This window comes from Uloborus diversus, chromosome 6 (assembly GCF_026930045.1).
Source record: "Uloborus diversus isolate 005 chromosome 6, Udiv.v.3.1, whole genome shotgun sequence".
Lineage (NCBI taxonomy): Eukaryota > Metazoa > Arthropoda > Arachnida > Araneae > Uloboridae > Uloborus > Uloborus diversus.
The window spans coordinates 162627923-162648017 of NC_072736.1; the positions used below are offsets into that span (position 1 = coordinate 162627923).

Here is a 20095-nt window from a genome sequence, read left to right on the forward strand (position 1 = left end):
CAACATATTGTATTTTTAATGCAGAACTTAAAAACATATCTCGTATCAAACTTGATAGCTTTTATTTTCGGATAAAATTTGACAGAACTTCCCTTCCCTTCGCGTCAAGTCTATTTCTCTGACGAACCAAGTGTACCGAAAAGTGCCAACAGAGAAATTGGTGAATTTAAATATGACACCAAGTCCTCCTGTTGGAACCATTCGGGGTGATTCTTCTGTTCTTGCCCTTTTCCAGTTCATCACAAATATAAATACTTAATCAAAATAGGTTACTGATTTTATTTTTACAATGTGCGCAAAATGAATTACATATTTTATTTATTAAAACATTGAATTCTATTGCATGATTACTCCATTTCATATACACGAGATTCCTCCCCCCCCCCCCTTAAAAAAAGCAATCCCTGAAAATGTCAATGGCAGTCTGCGTGGTGAACGTCCCTAGTCTTCTCCCCTTATGTACATTGTATATTAATAACATAGTATTTAAAAAAGGATCACTTTTAAAACAATGACATGAAATAATATTTCTTTTTATTTCGGCTTGTAAATGCAGCTGTTCCATTTTTGCCTCTGACTCATTCCTCCTGACTGTCCTATATTAAACTAGTATATCAACGAAGGAAATGTTATTTACCGAACAACTAATGTCAAGGATTTTTTTATTGTCAACCACATTTAACAAAATGAATAAGCACATGAATTAATTGCATAACTATGTTGCTTACTAATAGATAACTGGGCCATTTTCTAATGGTATAAATATTTTTAAATAAATGAATAAATTATAATAAAAAATGATAAATAATACTGGCACATTTTTTGTGAAGCATATTACAATACTAGAAAACATTTGCATTACCATATTTTTAATGAATTAAACAATTGATTTTTTTTTTTTTTTTGAACCAATGTATGTATATCCAAGTATTTCGAAATAACTTTTCTGTGATTGCTTTTCAAATATAAATCTTATTTCTTTTGTGTAATTAATCAGTTTCAATTAGTTACAACAAATAGTACACTGCGACTGCGCACATAGGTATGTAGGATAACTTTAAATTAATTCGATAAACCCAAAAACAGTTACAATTGGAGCCTCATCAAATGCAAATCAACAAAAATATAAATGTATATAACAACATGTTTTAAAATATTCATTAATACTTACAAGTGAACATGAGCGGAAGAAAATCTAAGTACCTCCATTACAACTGGATAAGTAATCCAAAGGGTTTCGTTTCATTAAGTATAAAAACGGGTGTTGAAACTATTCACGCTTGAACACACAATATATATGTAATCATGGGCGCACCGAAATTGTAAAGAAGCAAATCGTTATTAACTAACTTAATAGCTGCGTACATCGTCTAAAAAATCAAGGGCAGTCCAAAATGCAAAGGCGTAAAATTAGTTTCGACACAATTTAATACTCTCTAGACATCAAATAACAAGCAATCCAATGCTTAACAGTTGCTGACTGCAGCAACCATAGATAAGGAAAAAATTAAACTCTTGTTATTTTCGACTCACTGGCGCCGGAAGGATAAAATACGTTTCGAAGCATTGCGCCTCACTTCCGCTTCTAGATTTCTTGAAATAACAAAAAGCTTTCTGAATAATGAAGAGTTCGCTATTGGATGAAGGATTCTTACTATTTCGGAGACGTTTCCGATATATCTAGAAACGTTTCCGAAATTTGTTACAGTGTACTGTTTGAAATAGTTTTTAAGAGAGAAAGGTATTGATTAAAGTGCTGTTCTGTGTGAAAACTCGAATGCCAGTCTTCATGTTTTAGTTCTTTAATGTGAAAACTTTCTCGCTTATTATTTACTAACTGTGAAGTTTAGGTGGGCAGAGGGGTAGAGAAAAGCTATCTCAAATGAATCAAATAAATCCCAATGTGTAAATGGGATTTACAAAAAATCTTAGACGTTAAATTTATATTTTTCACTCTCTGAAATTCCAAACTGCACATTAATTCTTTACTTTATGGCCATTACCTATCTCACATCACTTTTACCTACCTCTAGTAAAGGTTAACATTCTTTTAATCCTCTTATTTTTTTTAAGTTGAAAGTTAATTGAAGGGATTAGAAATTAATTCATTTGCCTCCGTTATCGAAATTTGTTTTTCTAATTGCATATAATCTGTGAATTAGTGCATTTTTAGTTTCATTCGTTTGATGCTTGTCTCTTTCAAAGTTTAATTTATTTCTAAGATAACATATTACCATTAAGTGAATTTGTTTTAAGAGTTTTATCTTTTTTTTTATCTCGTTTACGTCGAAAAAATATTCTCGATACGATATCTAAGTGGAAGTGAGAGTTTCGAATCCTTTTTATCTCAGAACTAGTGATTATTTAGTATTGAACTGCCATTTTGTAAAAGAACGAGGATTAAATTCTAGGTATAAAGATGGAATGAGAGTAGTCAAAACTGAAACAGAAACAATTTAAATTGTTTCGGAATTCAATACAAGTTTTTATTTTAAATGTATTCGACGATTGATTTGTTTGATTTTTTTTATCTTGGAGAAAATCTTAGGACTCGATTAGATTGGCATCGATTGAAAGATTATAAATTCAACTTCGCCTTCGATTTTTAGCTTTACCACCTCCCACCCCCTCCTTTTTTTTTTTTCCTTTGATAGTCTAGATCAAGAGTCTAGAATATCGTCGCCTCAGAACAACAGTAAGATTTCGCAGTAAGTTACCGTCCCTAAGCCAGGGCTAATGACATGCTTGCGGCAGAATCATGACATGCTTGCCGTATACCAGACAGCCCATATTGCTTGTAGTTTATCACAACCAGTTGTTACATCCAGAGACTGGATGTGACAAGGGTGTTTGTGATCCGACATTTCCGAAGCTTTTGGGTGGCCGTTTCAAAAAGTTTTGGTCTGGCAACATTCCAAAACTGAAAAATTATACTAACTAGTATGTTGTGGCCATCACGAAACTTTCTTCTATATCTTTCTTATAATTCTAATCCCTCCCCGTGCTTAACGAGGAAGCAATATTCCCAACAAAAACAAAATTACACACGCCATAACTTGACGACCATCCCAATTCCTGATTTATCTCAAAAGCAAAGCAAAGAATGAAAATTGAAAATTATTTTAAAAGCCTTGCTTAAAATAATTACAAACATGTTTTTGTTATCAAGCACGAGATGGCAACAGTTAAAAATTTTAAATCATTGAGATCATATTTCCGATCATTTCCATGCAATTAAAATCATGAGATAAACGCAGACGACAGTCTATTACGATTTATTTTTCTGTTGTTGTTGTTGTTGCTTGTTCCACTTGGCAGACAGAAACATCATACCAAGTCCATGAAGCCGTGCGAACAAAGTCCCTCCAAAACAGCAGAAGGGTCGGAATACAGCTGATTCAGGTCACAGCCGATGCAAGAGAAAATATGGGCGGGAGCAGCCTGAGTCAAATTGCATTTTGGGCATAAGGGGAAAACCTTAATACCAGCCACATGTCGCTGTGCTCGAGTGTGTCCACTTCTCAGTCGGGCTAGGACGTTTTGATGTTCTCTACTACTTGCCCGAAGTAAAGTAGCGCCAGGGCGGGATGCTTTGTACCATTCATGAATAGGGGGCTGTCTCCAAGAGGAACTGATGCTTTGCTTAACACGGGTTGCAATTTCTGAAAAAGAAAGGCATCCGTTATGAGGAGAAATCTCTCGGCTCCCCTGACGAGCCATCGGCGATCTCATTTCCAAATACATCAACATGTGACGGTAGCCATTGAAAAGTAATGGTGAGACCTTTACTCAAGTGTTTTAGATGTTGGATTATGTTCAGAGTCGTTTTGTCACCCTGTTTCCACCACCCTGTTCAGACAGATGCTGAATTCTGATTGACAGATGCTAATGCTGCTGCTCTTCGGCTATCACTCAAGATCCAAATATCAGTACTGACACTCTCCGTGACGCAATAATTCAGAGCCTCCTCAATAGCTCGAAGTTCGGCCCGGAAGACGGAGCAAAAATCGGGGTTTTTAATACAAATCTTAATGCCGTTTCCTTCTCTGATATAAACACCGCTACCGGAGATAGCGCCTTCACCCCTGATACCGTCAGTATATATTTGCTATGCATCACATGGGATTTGGTGAATAACCTCCAAAGCAAGTTGTCTAAGATACTCCGGGTGTTGGGAGCTCTTGTTGGTGTACGAGCACAAGTGAGGTTTGAAGAAAACTCGTTCATATAATGATGGGTCAGCATCCAGACCACAAGTCAGTGAAACATATTCAACTTCATTAAAAAGGAAACCCTCGCTTTCAGAAAAGCTGAGTTGACTCTGTCTCTTAAGGCGTTGATTATTCTTCCAGTTTCGCACATAACTGGAGGTTCGGTTCTGGTCACCATAACTAACAAGCTTAGCAAAGTATTTAGCCAGGAGATATCTGCTTCGGAGTCCTAGAGGTTGCAGGTCAGCCTCATTTTATTTTTCTTATTGTTGCAATTATAAAGCTATTTTTATTCACACACATAAAAAAAAAATCAGCCTCCCATGGAGCTATTGGCGCCAAAATTGAACCAACGCCTGTTTACATATGGATTCATATTTATTTCAAATTTCATCCAGAACGTAGCATTACTTCTTGAGATATGGCACTCACAATGGAAAAAAAAAGAACGTTCGATTGCGCCACCCCCCTTTTCAGCTGCTGACGCCAAAATAGAATCATTTCTTATACCCTTCTAAGGGCTACTTGTCGATAAATTTTTGTTTGATTACGTTCATTATTTCTTGAGATACAGCTGTCACAATTGACGACAAAAAACGTTCTATAGCTCAACCCCCGTTTGAGCTATTGACACCAAAATTGAATCAGAACCTGTACCTGTTAGAGGCAACATATGGACCAAATTTTGTTTGATTCCGCCAGTTACTTCCTGCACTTACTTATAGCAGTCACGCAAAACTCAAAAAACGTCTCATTGCTCCAACCCCTTGGAGGAATTCGCGCCAAAAACCAATGGGCACAAGTTCACATAGGGGCACATACGTGTACCAAATTTCGTTCGATTTCGTGCGGTAGTTTTTGCTGCAGAGCGGCCACAAAAAAAACTGGTCACACACATACGTGACACACACACACACATTTTCCAAAAATGGTCGAAATGGACTCAGCACACCTCCAAACGTTCAAATCCTTTGAAATTCGAAAATTTGCACGAATCCAATACTTTCTTCTATATATTAGATATAGAAGAAAGTAAAAAGGAGAAAAACCTTTTGAGATGTTTTTTTTTTTTTTTTTCAATGATTTCAATGATTTTTGCATGCATATTTGAACGGCATGCAGTTTTTACGGGGGAAAGGGAGGGAGTTAAGCTTCCGAAAATTCTACTTAGTCCACTTGCACCCCTGTATGCGATAACTGAGCTGTCTGGCACATAGCAACAGTAATAAGACATCTAAATAGCATAGAAGGATCAATAAGATATTCTACGGTTGTTCTGAGGCGACGGTATGTAAAAGAAATAAACTTTAAAGCTATAGTGGCATTACTTTTAGATCCCCTCTCGTATACAAAATATAACACATAGACGCTGGTATCTTACGCCCAAAGGCGCAGGTTCAGTCCTGGCTCTCGTCAGTGGATTTTCAAGATTCAGAAAATCGACAGCGTCCATGTCGTATGATTATGCGGCATGTAAAAGATCCCTCGAGTACCCAATTTAGCATTGAGTATCTCTTGGAAAAATTAAATTCCTTGTGCTGTTTCGCATCAAATAGAGCCCAGGTGCCTCCATTGAGTGGGGAAACTGGGCGTCGAAATTCTCGTGGCAATGGCATTCCACTGATAGTGGTGCCACGTGAAAGTGGTTACTATGGCGGGGGATCGCACTGGGCTGCAAACATTTATCCCATTAGAAAAAATAAATAAATAAATAAAATCACATTAAAAAATCAGAAAATGTACTGCTTTAAATTGCTACATTTTGTGAGGTGAACTAGAAATACGTAAAATGTTAAGGTCACCTTACCACTTACGTGCCAAAAAAAAAAAAAAAAAGAAAGAAAGAAATCACACTTCGCGAGTGAAAGGTTAACATGTTTTCTTCCAATAATAATCAACGCAAATTTACTCCTTTCTTTCAAAGGAAAACGAAAGAAAACATTCATCTCCGGGTAAATTCTCCCAAAATTTCATCCATTTGGGGGTAGTAAATCACTTTCATCTTGTCATTTTCCATAAACAACATCCTTTATTTCCATAATCATCATTGACTGAGATTCCGTGTGTATTCTCGGGGTGTTTCATTTCTTCTGCCGCCTGGGGTACCATAAATTCCAGATTGCTGCCCGATATTGCCCCCAAACGAGCAATCTGCTTCCGCCAACTGATCGCGGGAGTTACGTATAAGCTGACAAATTGACTTTAACAATTCGACTCGGGCATTTTGGGGGATCGTATTGATACTTGCGTCACTACAATCGCACTCTGCGTCGCCTTGGTAACGCACTCCTGATAACGGGTTTTGTTCTGCGTCTTACAAATGGTGTTGATATTTTTTTGCCTTCTTTGGTGCTCGGGAAAGAAGTTTTTGGAATCTTATATAATTAAAAACTGAGCGTATGTATCAATGTATGTACCTATGTATCTATGTCCAAGCTTCTTCTCCCGAACGACAGTGAACTGACCATCGAACCAGGTATCGATGGATTCGTCATCTTCTCGTCTTTATGTTTGGCTATTTTACATAATCCTCCGATAATAATTAGCGGATATATCAATTAAACTATTAATTATGACACTAAAGATTTTGACATAAAATCCCTATTTTTCGAAGGCTTTCCTCCATTCAAATTATTATTCAGTGCTTCATCTCAACTTTCCGCAACAATGCTTTTATTAAAATGTATAGCGGTGAAGAAAATTATTAAATGAAAGATCTGTTGCCTTTTTTTTCCCCTCGAATATAAACAATTTGTTTTTTTTTTTTTTTTTTTTTTTTTTTTTTTTTTTTTTTTTTTTGAGGCTTTTCCTAAAATCGGGGAATTTAAAATGTTTACTCTCTGGTTATTTTTCCGCAATCTGCCGCAAAATTTTACTGATTTTTTTTTTTTTTTTTTTTTTTTTTTTTTAATTTTTAGCTTGATTGTTGAACTTGCGTCACTAGACATAACTATTATTTTCGAGGTGCACCGTGCAAAGCCGGGCGACGCAGCTAGTTTTAAATAACTTTCGCCTATACATGGCTTTTGGCACCGTGATGGGGTTATAATGAGTCCTTCGTCTGCACCTTAAAAAGGTAATTGCAGTAACAGTTTTTTTTTTTTTTTTTTTTTTTAAATGAAACTTTTTATGCGAGGGCTTTAAATTTCTGATCCGCAAACTTTCTGCGTGACGGAAGTGACGTAGTTGATTTTCAATTGTTGCCAAAAAAGCATGAAAAATAATAGTTTTCGTAAAGTTTCATTACTTCCGCATTTTAAAGGTAGCCAAAAGCAATGAAAAATAATATCAATTGTAAAGTTAGTTTTGTTAATAAATTTAACACATTAATTTCAAGGCAAGCAAGCATATACTGTCCGACCACGGATTGTATGGAAAGGCTTAACATCCGGTTTACAGGCGGAAATGGACGCATCTATTAGTTTTCAGGGATGCCAGCTTTTGCAGATGGATGTCAGCTTCTAAATTAAGCAGAGTCTCATTCAAGTGAGAGGAACACGCGCATCAAATTTTTACTTTTCCCCCCTCTCATTCAGATAGACTCGTCTTAACTGGACGTTTGCCAATTCCATACAATCCGTGGTTGAAATCCGTATTTCTGCAGTGAAAAATATAAATGTTTCGGGAATTTGCGTTACGGACATTTCACATGCGAATACTATCGTTGAAAACGTTTATACTTTAATTTGCTATATTTTGTGGAGTTCACAAAAAATATAATGTTGATTTGCATAACCCCATGTTTTCATGTTAAAAATTTCATCCCACCAGTAGTTAAGGGTTAAGAATGAGATCGTTTCCAAAATTTTAAAAGAATCTTTTTCTGATAGAGCATGCTTAAAAACATAGGATCAGACCATTTTTTAAATAATTTGTTTGCGTTTAATATTTTTTAAAAATTACTTGAATCGGTGCGCTTTCATTGTTTAACGTTTCCGCCGATGACATCACAAATGATGAAATGCCATTCAGTGTTGCCATTCATAAGAGCAAAATATTTAATTCGCAAAAACTCACGTGTATTGGCAACGACAGGGTTGATAGCAAGCGCAGAACGCAATTTTAATTCGCTTCTGGATTATCATAACGTGGAAACGCGGTAGAAAGATGCGCCAAAGAGCATCATTTGTGACGTCATCAAGACCACGCCTTGTTTGAAAAATCGGACTTTTCAAAAAATTAATTAAAAAATAACTCTTGGGGAAAATGAAAGTATTTTCTGGGTCCATGTTTTTGTGCTTATTCTATCAATTTCAGTGACAAAAACTACTACTTTTGACTGAAGGAAACAACCCTATTCCAATTTTGAAGTGATTTCGTTTATCTGGCTCGTCTTTAAATCTATTTTGTTAGCTACTTATATTTAAACTCGCATTTCTATATCTGTTTACGTTTTCAATGAATTAAATACCGAGTTGAACGAACTTTGACATCAATATGTAGACACTGCATATTGAATTAACAAACGGTCTACCAAGTTTCCTCGATTCGAGTTCTGTGTTTGAAAATTATAGTACTTGAATCAGGAGACTTCAGAAATGAATGATCGGGTAAAGCGCGTTGCATTAAGAAGCTTTGACGGGACTTCCTTTTGATAGCGATCAAATTAATTTCCTTTCAATTCAATCTTACCCGGAAAGTTGATGGAGTTTCATGTGCTATCTCATAGATTAATTTACGCTGTCTGTAAGCAGCCAGAGGAACAATTAATTTTGTTTGTTAAAGTTAAGGATGGGTATATGGATGGAAGGAAAACGCTTTTCTTAGTTCACAAAGGTTAAAGTTGACAACTTGTTTTGTGTTTGTTTTACATTGAGTTTGTTTTGTAAACTTGCATTCCATCAATGAAGAAAATATTTATTTTTATTTATTATTTTTATCTCTCAGAATGAAAAGTAGTCAATTCAATTTAATAATTTATACAGTTACTAGTGGTACCCGCACGGCTCTGCTGGTAGTAGGAAATTTAAAGGTCTTTTGGTTCGCCTGTATATTTACAAATAATGTATGGTGAATTTCTCACCAATTAGCTTTCCCATGTTACGGCTCCACGTTGTTATAACTTGACAATTTACTCGTCCGTCTTATGATAATTTTGCTCGGGAAAATGTTCTTAAAATTGGAATAGTTAAAGAACGAAATCGAATTTTCGAAAAATCGCTTCGAGGTGCACACCCTCATGCTACAAACTAACTTTGTGCCAAATTTCATGAAAATCGGCCAAACGGTCTAGGCGCTATGCGTCACAGAGATCTAGACAGAGAGACTTTCAGCTTTAGTATTAGTAAAGATGAGAAAAATAGTATAGGGATCTCTTTTTTTTTTTTTTTTAAGCTACTTTTAAAGTAATTTATATTAGCGTAATGACACATAAGAGGAAAACCAGTTTCTGCATTCTTAGGCTATCTTTTCAGTGACAATACGATGACAATGTTGAAATAACTATGTTTTTTAAAGGTTGATGCTGACAACATTTTGAAAATATTGATGGTAAAATGTTGCATCAATTTTTGCTTTCATAGTAAAATTAAATGTTATATACATACTATCATATATTTATCGCACCGTAAATGTACAGGGTGTTCCGTTTTAACCTGCAAGACCTTTATTTTCGCAACCGTTAGTCCTAGGTGTATACTTCCAGTTGCAAAAATGTTCATAATCGTATGCAGGGTTAAGATATTGAAAGTTTGAAGTAAAAATAAAACTGAGTCAAAAAATAAAAAATGTACCTTTTTATACGGGCCCCAGGTCCCCTAACTTATATTTAGGGAAATAATCTCCATTGAAAAACAATTCCAACACAAAAAGTTTGACATAAGTACGACCAATATTCACCGTGATATAGAGTGTGATTTTTCAAATTATTCGAGGTTTTGTGGTGTGTTTTTACGTTCACGGCATGACATTTGCATTAATTTTTGAATAGCAATGAAAAATATAAATACCTTCTTTTTCTTACTTTGACGACCTGTCATTCTTCTGAAAGAGCGATAAGTTCCAATCTCATCTTTTGTATGGTCCCTTTAAACTGGAATATCTCCTTGATTTTTGGTAGCACAAATGTCAAGTTTTTTGTGTTAGTAATAGCTTTCAATGGAGTTTATTTCTCTAAATATTAGTTAGGGGACCTAGGGCCCATATACAAAGTTAAATTTCGTATTTTTTGACTCATTTTTATTTTTGCTTCAAACTTTCAATATCTTACCTCTGCATCTGATTTTGAACATTTTTGCAAGCAATTCAAATACATCATAATACAAATACATTCAATAAATCTAGGACCAACGATTGCGAAGATAAAGGTCTTGCAAGTTGAAACGGAACACCCGTACATACAACTTTGTAGCACTTTTAAAAACGCCAATGTTGGCGCTTTCAATGCTTTAACAAGATCCTTAAGATGCTGCAATAATTTTCGTTTATTGAGAAGTGAACATTTATTACTATGTGTTTATTATTTCCACATCTTTTGCGGCCAGTTTTATGAATTTCATGTCTGATGTCATTGTATGAATTGTAGTTGAATATAATTTTGATGCTCAATCCCTTGTGTACTTATGTGATATTAAAGCTTTGTTTATTTTATGCAGACGAGAAATTCATCATCTGGAAAGAAAAAGAGTACGTCAAAAGAAGGTCAGTGTTCATTCATAACTTAAATTTTATTTTTAGTTTTTCTTGATTTTTTTTAAAAGAATTATGCATTATTGTTTTATTTATTTATATTTTTAGTTGAAGTAATAGGTGAGATTAATTAAGGAATTTTTTTCATACATTTGTGTAGTGATAAAAATCGTATTTTCATCTTGCTTACGTATTTTTCTGAGTAAATGATGTTTTACATGTGGGGATACAGTCGACTCCCGCTACAACGCGATTCGACTTACGCGAAATGGCTATAACACGAATTTTTCACGAGTAATGAATTTTAGAGCTAATTCGCCCACAACACGAATTATTTTGGAAAGAAGTATCAGCTTCGTCATTACCTACTAAGTATTGATTTCGTGAATGTTATTACAGCCTTTAGCATCACTGACAGCCAATGTTCTACGAAACTAGACCACGCATCGCGTTGTGAGTGCATCAAATAATCACTCAGCATCTTTCCTTTATTCTTTTTTTTTTTTTTTTTTTTCATTCTAAATATTAAAGTTGATGAAATATAATGGCAGATTCTCGATATGCTTGAACAACTACAAAATGTCGGCCGTAGCGCGACAATAAGTGTGAGTGAATCTTCCATACGTACAATTAAAAGTCAAAAGAAAAAGATGTCCGTAAAAGTTCAGAACTTAGTTTCAATATTGAAGCTTGCAGAGCAGTCTAGCAAAATAAAAATCATGAAAATGGAAGCTACTCTTGTACTGTGGATTAATAAAGAGATCAGGAAGTGATGTTGCCATAAGTTGAAATGTTAATAAAAAAACAAAAAAGGCAAAGCAACCGTATTTTAAAATGTATTAGATAAGAATAACGATTCGATCATGGAGTATAAATCATCACTATCTTCATTTTTTAACTCTTAAATATTATTACTGTATCTACTGTACAGTATTATTATAGTGCATCATTTTATTATTACTACATGCTGTGCGTACCGTGCTTTATTTTATGTCTTTCCCACCCATGGTCCCATTCATTTTGTGCATCCCAAAGTATTTCATGTTGAATAAAACAATTTTTTATTTTTTAAATACATTAGAAGTTCAGTTCTTTATGCAAGAAACTTAAGTGTATAGTTGAGGAATGCTTTAGAGCAGTTTGAAGGGGGGTTATAAGTGTCTAAAAGAATTTGGTATGCTTTAAAAAATTTCTATGCATGTATTTTTCCATAACGCGAAATTTCGACTTACGCGAGAAGTCTTGTAACGCATCCCTCGCGTAAGTCGGGATTTGACTGTATTGTTAAAATGTAGAGTAATTTTTACAAACTTAAATTCGTAGTTTAAATTTGGAGTTGATTAGTTGAATATGAATAAATGACCACAAATGCATCGTAAAGAGACTGATCATACAAAAATATGTATTTTAATATTAAATTTAATTTTATTTTCTGAGGTTTACTTTTATTCATAAAATTATCCTCTACACTTTCTCGCTTTCTCTTTTTTTTTTTTTTTTGTAATCATTTTAAAAGATACTATATGAAGTACTTTACAATGGTCATGGGGGGGGGGGGCACTAACATTACTTGTGGTTGTTTTTTTTGTTTTGTTTTGTTTATTTTAATTGTAATCGCCTTTAACATTTTAATGATAATGCGATCTTTTAAAACAATTTTCAACTAGCCTAACACTTTCTTTAGAATGGTAAACGTTTAAGTTAAAAAAATTAAAAAAAAACCTTGTGGCTTTCAAAACCTTTGCTGTGTGTTTTTCATAGTTATGTGTAATTGCTTTATTTCAGAATTTATACTATCACTAGAGGACCCGATAGACGTTGTTCCGTTCAAACTTTGTAAATTGAAAAGTTAAAAAATTTCAATAAACTATCAAGTGTTTGAACCGTTTTGTTGAAAAAAATAAGTAAAAAGAAAATATTTTAAGCTGCTTGGTGTCAGAATGCGTATATTTATTACAACTTGATTTATCTAATGCCCACTGAGCAGTTGTTTTATTAACTGTTTTTTCTCCCGTACTTGATGGTTTGTACCTTCAGCCATACTCAAAGGATAAAAAGCGCCCTCAGATATTAAGTGTAAAAAATAACTACTCAACTAGAACAAACGGGAAATCCCTCTGTAACATCCCCTATATGAAAAGAACAAAACAATCGAAAAGGATATCATTTTAAAAAATGATAAAGGTAAAAACAGTTCTCTAAATAAGCGAAGCCCCCCCCCCCCCTCCCGACGTAAAATAAACATTCTTGAACTAAAATGACTAAACGCTATATAAAAACGAAAAACAATTCTTTGCAATTTGAAATATTTCGCCAAACAAACAAAAAATACAATAAATTACTTTAACAGCAGCTTTAAAATGTAAAAAAATGATCACGCAACTCTATTGTTTATAGCCAAAGTCGCCAAGCCACCACGTTACTGTAATCCAGCCAATCAGTGAGCGAAGCCAACTACAACCGATTAGCAGTCCGATCTTTTGAACGAAATTTTTTTAAACTTCATATATTGCCTAATTTGTTCTTCCCCACCAAATATGAAGATCTTCCACTGCATTGATCTTTTGTGTACAGAACTACCCTGTTGCAATTTATCTGGACGAAAATAAAATTTGTTTCGTCTTTAAATTCCTTCATTTTTTTCTTTAATAATATACTGATTAGTTAGATAATCCTTAAAGTATTCTTGACATTGGTGCCAAAACTCAGATGGATTTCAGCCAAGAAACAAATGTTGCTAGTTACGGTACTTTCTGATCATTTGGTTTGGAAAACCTAAACCACCGATCCGGTTACATGGTTCAACTACGATGACAGAACACACGTTTTGCGTGAACTTTGCAGTACTTTACTCTAAAATATATCACGGGACCTAAATCGTTGTTTTCAAGAGAAATGAAGGCTTCTCTCTCTCTCTACGTTTTATCTATTCTCAATTGACATATCACAGTAGGAAATTTCATTACAAAAAGCAGAGCTGACTTTCTTATTGTCTTTAGGCAACGGGTTAAATATTAATTTCAGTTCTCGCTCAACAATAGGTTAAAATAAATATTAATTATTTGGGAGATATAACCATTCAAAGTTTAAATAATTAATTAATTATCAAAAGCGTTTCCGATTCGATCCATCGCGCTTCGAAACCATGCTTGCAACAACTTGATTACACACAAAAAATTTGATCCAAATCGGTCCGGCCGTTCAAAGCCTTATTGTGACAAACGTTCGTACAGAAGATTTTTATATATCATTTTAAAATTTTAAAGAAAACCATAAACATTAAAACATTTTAAAGAAAATCAGTACACTATGTGGTGCATGGTAAGAAAGCAGTCTAATTAAAATTAGTACTATTAATAAAGTCATACTTATGAAATGTTGCTGTTTTCTTACTGGTTCACAATATTTGCTAATACCTGATCCTGTTGTTTTTAACAAAGTTTCATTAAAAAAAAAAAGTCTTAAATTATAGATGTATTATAAAATCTCATATTTTCATTTCTGTTCTTGGCGAAACATTTTTGAAAGGTTTTGATTATTATAAGCAAAATATATCCAAAATTATTTTTTTAATTTTGGAGCTTTGATACACAAGAGCGAAAATCACATGCTGAGCAGTTTTGTATTCTTAAATAGTAAAAGAAATTAATTTGATACAACATAATTAATGATCTTTTAGTTCAGATAATAAATGAAATATTTTTCATCCTACAAATTTTCTTTTACGCATACTTGGATGGCTGTTACCATGTTCTTTGGGACAATCAACAATTGGTAAGTTCCTGTACCAAATTCTGCATGGTCATGAATGAAAATATTGTGGCTCTTGCATTGTTGCTTGACCGTCTATTGTAACGCTTAAAGTTTTTATAAATTTTCATGAAACGTTAATGCATTGTGTTTAGTGCTAGCTTTTAATAACATGTTTTTATTCACTTTGTCGCTTTAGATTTTATACTTCCGTTAAAAATCCTTTATTTTCTCTTTTACCCACTGCTAAGCAATGTTGTTGCTACGAGGGGTGCCCCAAGGGAGGTCACTGTGACCTCTTAAAAATTTCCTTTTTCGTCAAATTCTATCTGATGATTCAGGAAAATTGGACATATAATTGCAATAATTACAATTTTTAAATGCCTGAATGTCGCTTTTCAGTGAATGTAACCTACTTATGTTCGCTTACCAGCAAAATTTAGAGTTTCATTTGGCAAATGGAGAATTTCTGCCCTCCCAAGTTCAACTTGGAGCACCCCTGGCTGCTACCCAAGCTGCTAAATTGCATGTTTGTCTTCATATAGTTTTAGCAATTAACAAGTGTAACTAGGTCCTAATCCAACTAGGTAGGCCAACTAGGCCGTGGCCTAGAGCCCCCGGAATTTAGGGGGCCCTTAATAGCTAAAAATCTTTCAGCCAATGGTTCAAATTGTAAGGTTTGACTGCAGGGGGACCCCAGAAAACATGTTTTGCCTAGGACCTGTCAGTATCTTAACCTGCCCCTGAGTATAACTAGAAATCTATTTTCTTAATTTTTATTTATAACTGTTGTACGTATTTTTCTGAATTTTCCCTTGTACTTAGCTTAGAAGTTCATTCAAATTCACAAACTAGCCAAGTTGAACAACAAAAATATTGTGACTGATCAAAAACAATGTTGTTATTTGAAATTTAGTTATAGAACTTATCAATAGTTGAACATTAACAAATTGAATTTCATGTAAAAGGTTTGAACTTACATATTTGTAGCATGTTTGCATTTTATGGTATAAATCTTAGGCTGATCTAGAAATTAGGAAAAACTAGTACTTCAGTAGGGTTTGGAAGAGACTGTAGATATCTTTAAGAGAACCATTTATCTTTACTGGGACTAATAAATCGACTAGGACCTGCCTAGCTGGGCCCAGAGCCTGTTGCTGGTCGTCACATTTGAATTTATTTCATGTATTATAAAAACACAAACGGGACGATCAAGCTCAGCAAGGCTGGTCGTCTTAGTCAACTTAGGTTAGTCCTAGTCATGGGCGCCCATATGCAAAATTTTAAGGGGGAGGAGCTCAGATATTTTTCTCATGGTTTAGCAGGATATTTTCCCCCATAGAAACCGATTTCAGTACAGATTAGAGTTATTAAAATTTGATATTTTTAATAACTTATTCACTATAGGCTGAAGAAGAAATGTTTTTTCAGTTTTGCAAAGAAAAAAGTAACCAAAAGCAAGGAAGTTCTAATTTTAAAGGGGGAGGCTTGAGCCCCCTTTTGCCCCCCTATATGGGAGCCCTTGGTCCTAGTCTTCATGGTTCCTTCTTCCCAAATTCGTAGATACTACAGGGACCAAACAGCTAATTTCCTCTACCTTAAGATCTTCAATGGAAACTGAGAAAGAAATACAAATGCATGTAATGACTGATTTTAATAATAGTTGTTCAAAAATATTTTTGCATAAGTAGTATATTAAAGATAATCTTTATTATTATTTTTCAAACATATATTACTGCAGTATTCCAGTAATGCTGTGGAGTTAGGAAAGCTTCTGCATGAAAATTTTGCATTGTGCATGTTTTCTTTCATTTTAATAATTTATGATTTAAAAAAAAAATCATATGCTTGTATCGCTTTTTGTCATCAACTGCATATATATTATCCTTATCTGAAATATTTTAAAACCCTTTTGTATTGATGTTTTTATATTTTTAAGAGTGATTCATAGCCATCAGTCAAAGTAACCTAGATCTTTGGCCCAACAATTGTAAGCAAAATTTTCCAGGGTGACCCTGAAATTCCGGCTTTTTTAATGGACGGTTCAAAATCTTTAAACTTTAAACTTGATTTTTATTTTAAAAATTATGTGTCATATTTTATTTCTTGTTTTAGTTTTCAACAATATTTGTTGTTGCTGTGCAACAATTTTTGCTGTTATACAGAAATAACTGAAATCAACTAAAAGACTCTTCATTGCATTGATGTAATCAAGATTCATTTTTAATGATTTTGGGGACAAAATGTCGTTTCTTTACATCAAATACAAATACAAATACAAATGTGACGACCAGCAACAGGCTCTGGGCCCAGCTAGGCTGGTCCTAGTCAATTAATTAGTCCCCAATGAAGATCAATGGCCCTCTTAAAGCTATCCACTCCCTTGCTCATTACCGCCTCTTCCGGTAAGCTATTCCAAGTGCCCACGACCCTGCTAAAGTAGTAGTTTTTCCTGATTTCCAAGTTAGCCTGAGATTTAAATAGCTTAAAACAATGACCCCTTGTCCTGCTTTCCCCGCAAAAATTTAATCCATTTACATCTTTCATTTTGATAAATTTAAATAACTGAATCATGTCCCCTCTGACTCTCCTTTGCTCCAGGCTATACATGTTAAGCCTATTAAGTCTGGTATCATAATCTAAATCTGAGAGTCCCCTTACTAATTTAGTTACCCTTCTTTGAACCCTTTCCAATACAAAAATATCTTTCTTCAGATAAGGCGACCAGAACTGCACAGCATACTCCAAATGAGGTCTTACTAAACTCCTATATAAAGGCAGAAGAACTTTCTTAGATTTGTTTGAAATAGATCTATTGATGAACCCAAGCATTTTGTTGGCTTTGTTACTAGCAATACTGCACTGTTGACTAAACTTGAAGTCCTGATTTATAAAGACACCCAGATCCATAACATTTTCTGCCTGATTTATGACTGAACCCTGTAAACGATATCTCATACGCTTATTTCCATGACCTAAGTGTAGCACTTGACATTTCCCTACATAAACTGCCATACCCCATTTATCTGCCCACTTAGTAATATGATTTAAATCCTCTTGCAGCTGTTTTACTTGTTCTTCATTTTCCACAATCCCCATAACTTTTACATCGTCAGCAAAACAATTCATGCTTCCAGAAATATTTTCATTGATGTCATTCATAAATATAATAAAAAAAAGAGGCCCTAAAACTGATCCCTGAGGAACCCCACTTAAAACATCACTCCAATTAGAATGATTTCCTCTCACAACTACTCTTTGCTTCCTACCAGTAAGCCAATTTCTAACCCAAAGTAAAGTTTTTCCTCCTATTCCAATGTCAGCTAACTTGCTGAGAAGAGCAACATGCGGTACCTTGTCAAAAGCTTTTTGAAAATCAATATAAACAACATCCACACATTTTTTGTTATCTAAAGCTGAGGTAACCTTGTCGTAGAAATGCAATAAATTAGTAGTACAGGATTTACCTTTCCTGAAACCATACTGCAAACTAGTCAACAGACTATTAGTCTCTACGAACATCATGATCTTAATTTTGATCAAAGTTTCGAAAATCTTACAAATCACCAAAGTCAAACTTACAGGTCTATAATTCCCAGCAATACCTTTAGACCCCTTCTTGAAGAGTGGCGTTATGTTAGCCAGCTTCCAGTCCTCTGGCACCGTCCCCGAGTTATAAGAAGCATTGAAAATATTCAAAATAACATCCACTAATTCCTCTGCACATTCTACTAAAATTTTTGGATAAATATTATCTGGTCCCGGAGCTTTAGTTGCTTTAATCTTTTTCAAATGAAATAAAACCTCCTCCCTGGAAAATACAAAATCCTCAAGCTGTATAATAGCTTGTGTCTTGTTAGTGTCAACTGTTGAGATACAGTTATCGTTAAACACACTGGAAAAAAAGTTATTTAGAACATTTGCAATATCCCTATCATTTTGGATTAAATTTCCATACTCATCAACCAAAGGCCCAATTTGACTGTTTCGAGCTTTCCCAGAAATAGCGTAAGCAAAAAACCTCTTAGGATTCCCATCAATGTCATCTGCCAGCCTTTGCTCCAATTCCCTTTTCTGAATCCGTACCAAATACTTAAAATTTCGCCTTGCCTTACTATACTGGAGTCTCTCCGCACTCTGACCAGTTTCTTTAAACTTACGAAAAGTGGCTTGCTTATAATTAAGAGCTTCTTTAGTCTCCCTGGAGAACCACATGGGCCAAATTTTGGTACTAACACCTTTTCTCCTAAATGGAACATAGTCCCCAACGGTTTTAGCAAGTTTATCCTTAAATTCCGTCCACTGCTGATCTACGTCGCTATTTTCCAACCCTGACGAAAAAACCTCTTTCAAGCTCTGCCTAAGTGCATGACTTGTTTGCTATTCTGAGAACTTTAAAAAGATGAAAAATGAAACGGATGAGAGATAATACGTGTTTTTTTTTTTTTTGTTTTTTTTCATTACAATCAAGTTTAAGCAGAAGAACTTAAAATTAATTTTCTTTCTTCCGAACAAAGTTAAAGCCAGTAAAGTGGCTTTTTACAAATTTTAACAGCATACAATATTGCCGTGATGTTTTAGAATAATCCCTCGATAAAAATTATAAAAAGGGAAAGAATTTATGTTACATATTATCAGTGGCGTACCTAGCATAGGTGACACCCAAAGCAGTAATTTGTTGTGACCCCCCCCCCCCCCCCCAAGGAAAATTTTCAAATTTGTAGTCTTAAAAATGCATTTTAACTTTGTATTTTTCAAAAACTTGCCATTTCACTTTGGTTGTCATCCCCCAAGCCCCAAGCGGGTGACACCCTGGGTGGACCAAAGCGACCCCCCCCCCTGTACGCCACTAATATTATTTATACCTACATTCAAGAAGGAATGTGGACTAGTTTATTCGAATATTCTTGTAATACGTAAACAAACTTGAAAATAATGCATTATTTTTAATATTCTATATCCCACGAATAAATTTATCAAATTTCCTTAAAACTTTGAAGGGTGCTTCATGTTATATTAACTATCAAGCTTATGTTTTAGATTTCCTGGGAAATAAAGCACACTTGCATGCCGCGCCATATTTTGCTTCCATTTCTTTCTTCGCGCTTTTATAATGCTGAAAACTGATAGTCTGATTCTTTATTTTTCAATTAAAAGAACTAAGTTTCACTAGCAACAAGAATTTAACTGTAATGCTAATAAAATGTTTCTTGCCTTGTAGTTTTCCTTCATGAACCAGCAGTTCTCATCGAAGGTGTGCTTTTCCGAGCGAGATACTTGGGATCGACGCAGCTTGTCTGCGAAGGTCAGCCCACAAAAGCCACACGGATGATGCAAGCAGAAGAAGCTGTTTCCAGAATTAAAGTGAGTTATCATGAGCGTATTTGAGGGGGAAATATGAAGTGATTGATGCCTAGCATAACTGCCAGAGTCAAATCGTTATTTCGACAAGTTAGAATGTTAGTGGTTAAAGTCAAAAATTTCACAATTTAAGCTAAACAGGGATT

At 34.5% G+C, this 20095-nt stretch overlaps 1 protein-coding gene across 1 annotated transcript in view; it reads left to right on the forward strand.

Annotated features, from left to right (window-relative positions):
* The window catches only part of LOC129225234 (uncharacterized), a 395408-nt gene that overhangs the window by 341222 nt on the left and 34091 nt on the right, over positions 1–20095 (forward strand). The window contains exons 7-8 of the mRNA XM_054859808.1: positions 10805–10850; positions 19810–19952. Of these exons, the coding sequence (XP_054715783.1) occupies positions 10805–10850; positions 19810–19952 (189 nt within the window). The remainder of the gene's footprint in view (positions 1–10804; positions 10851–19809; positions 19953–20095) is intronic.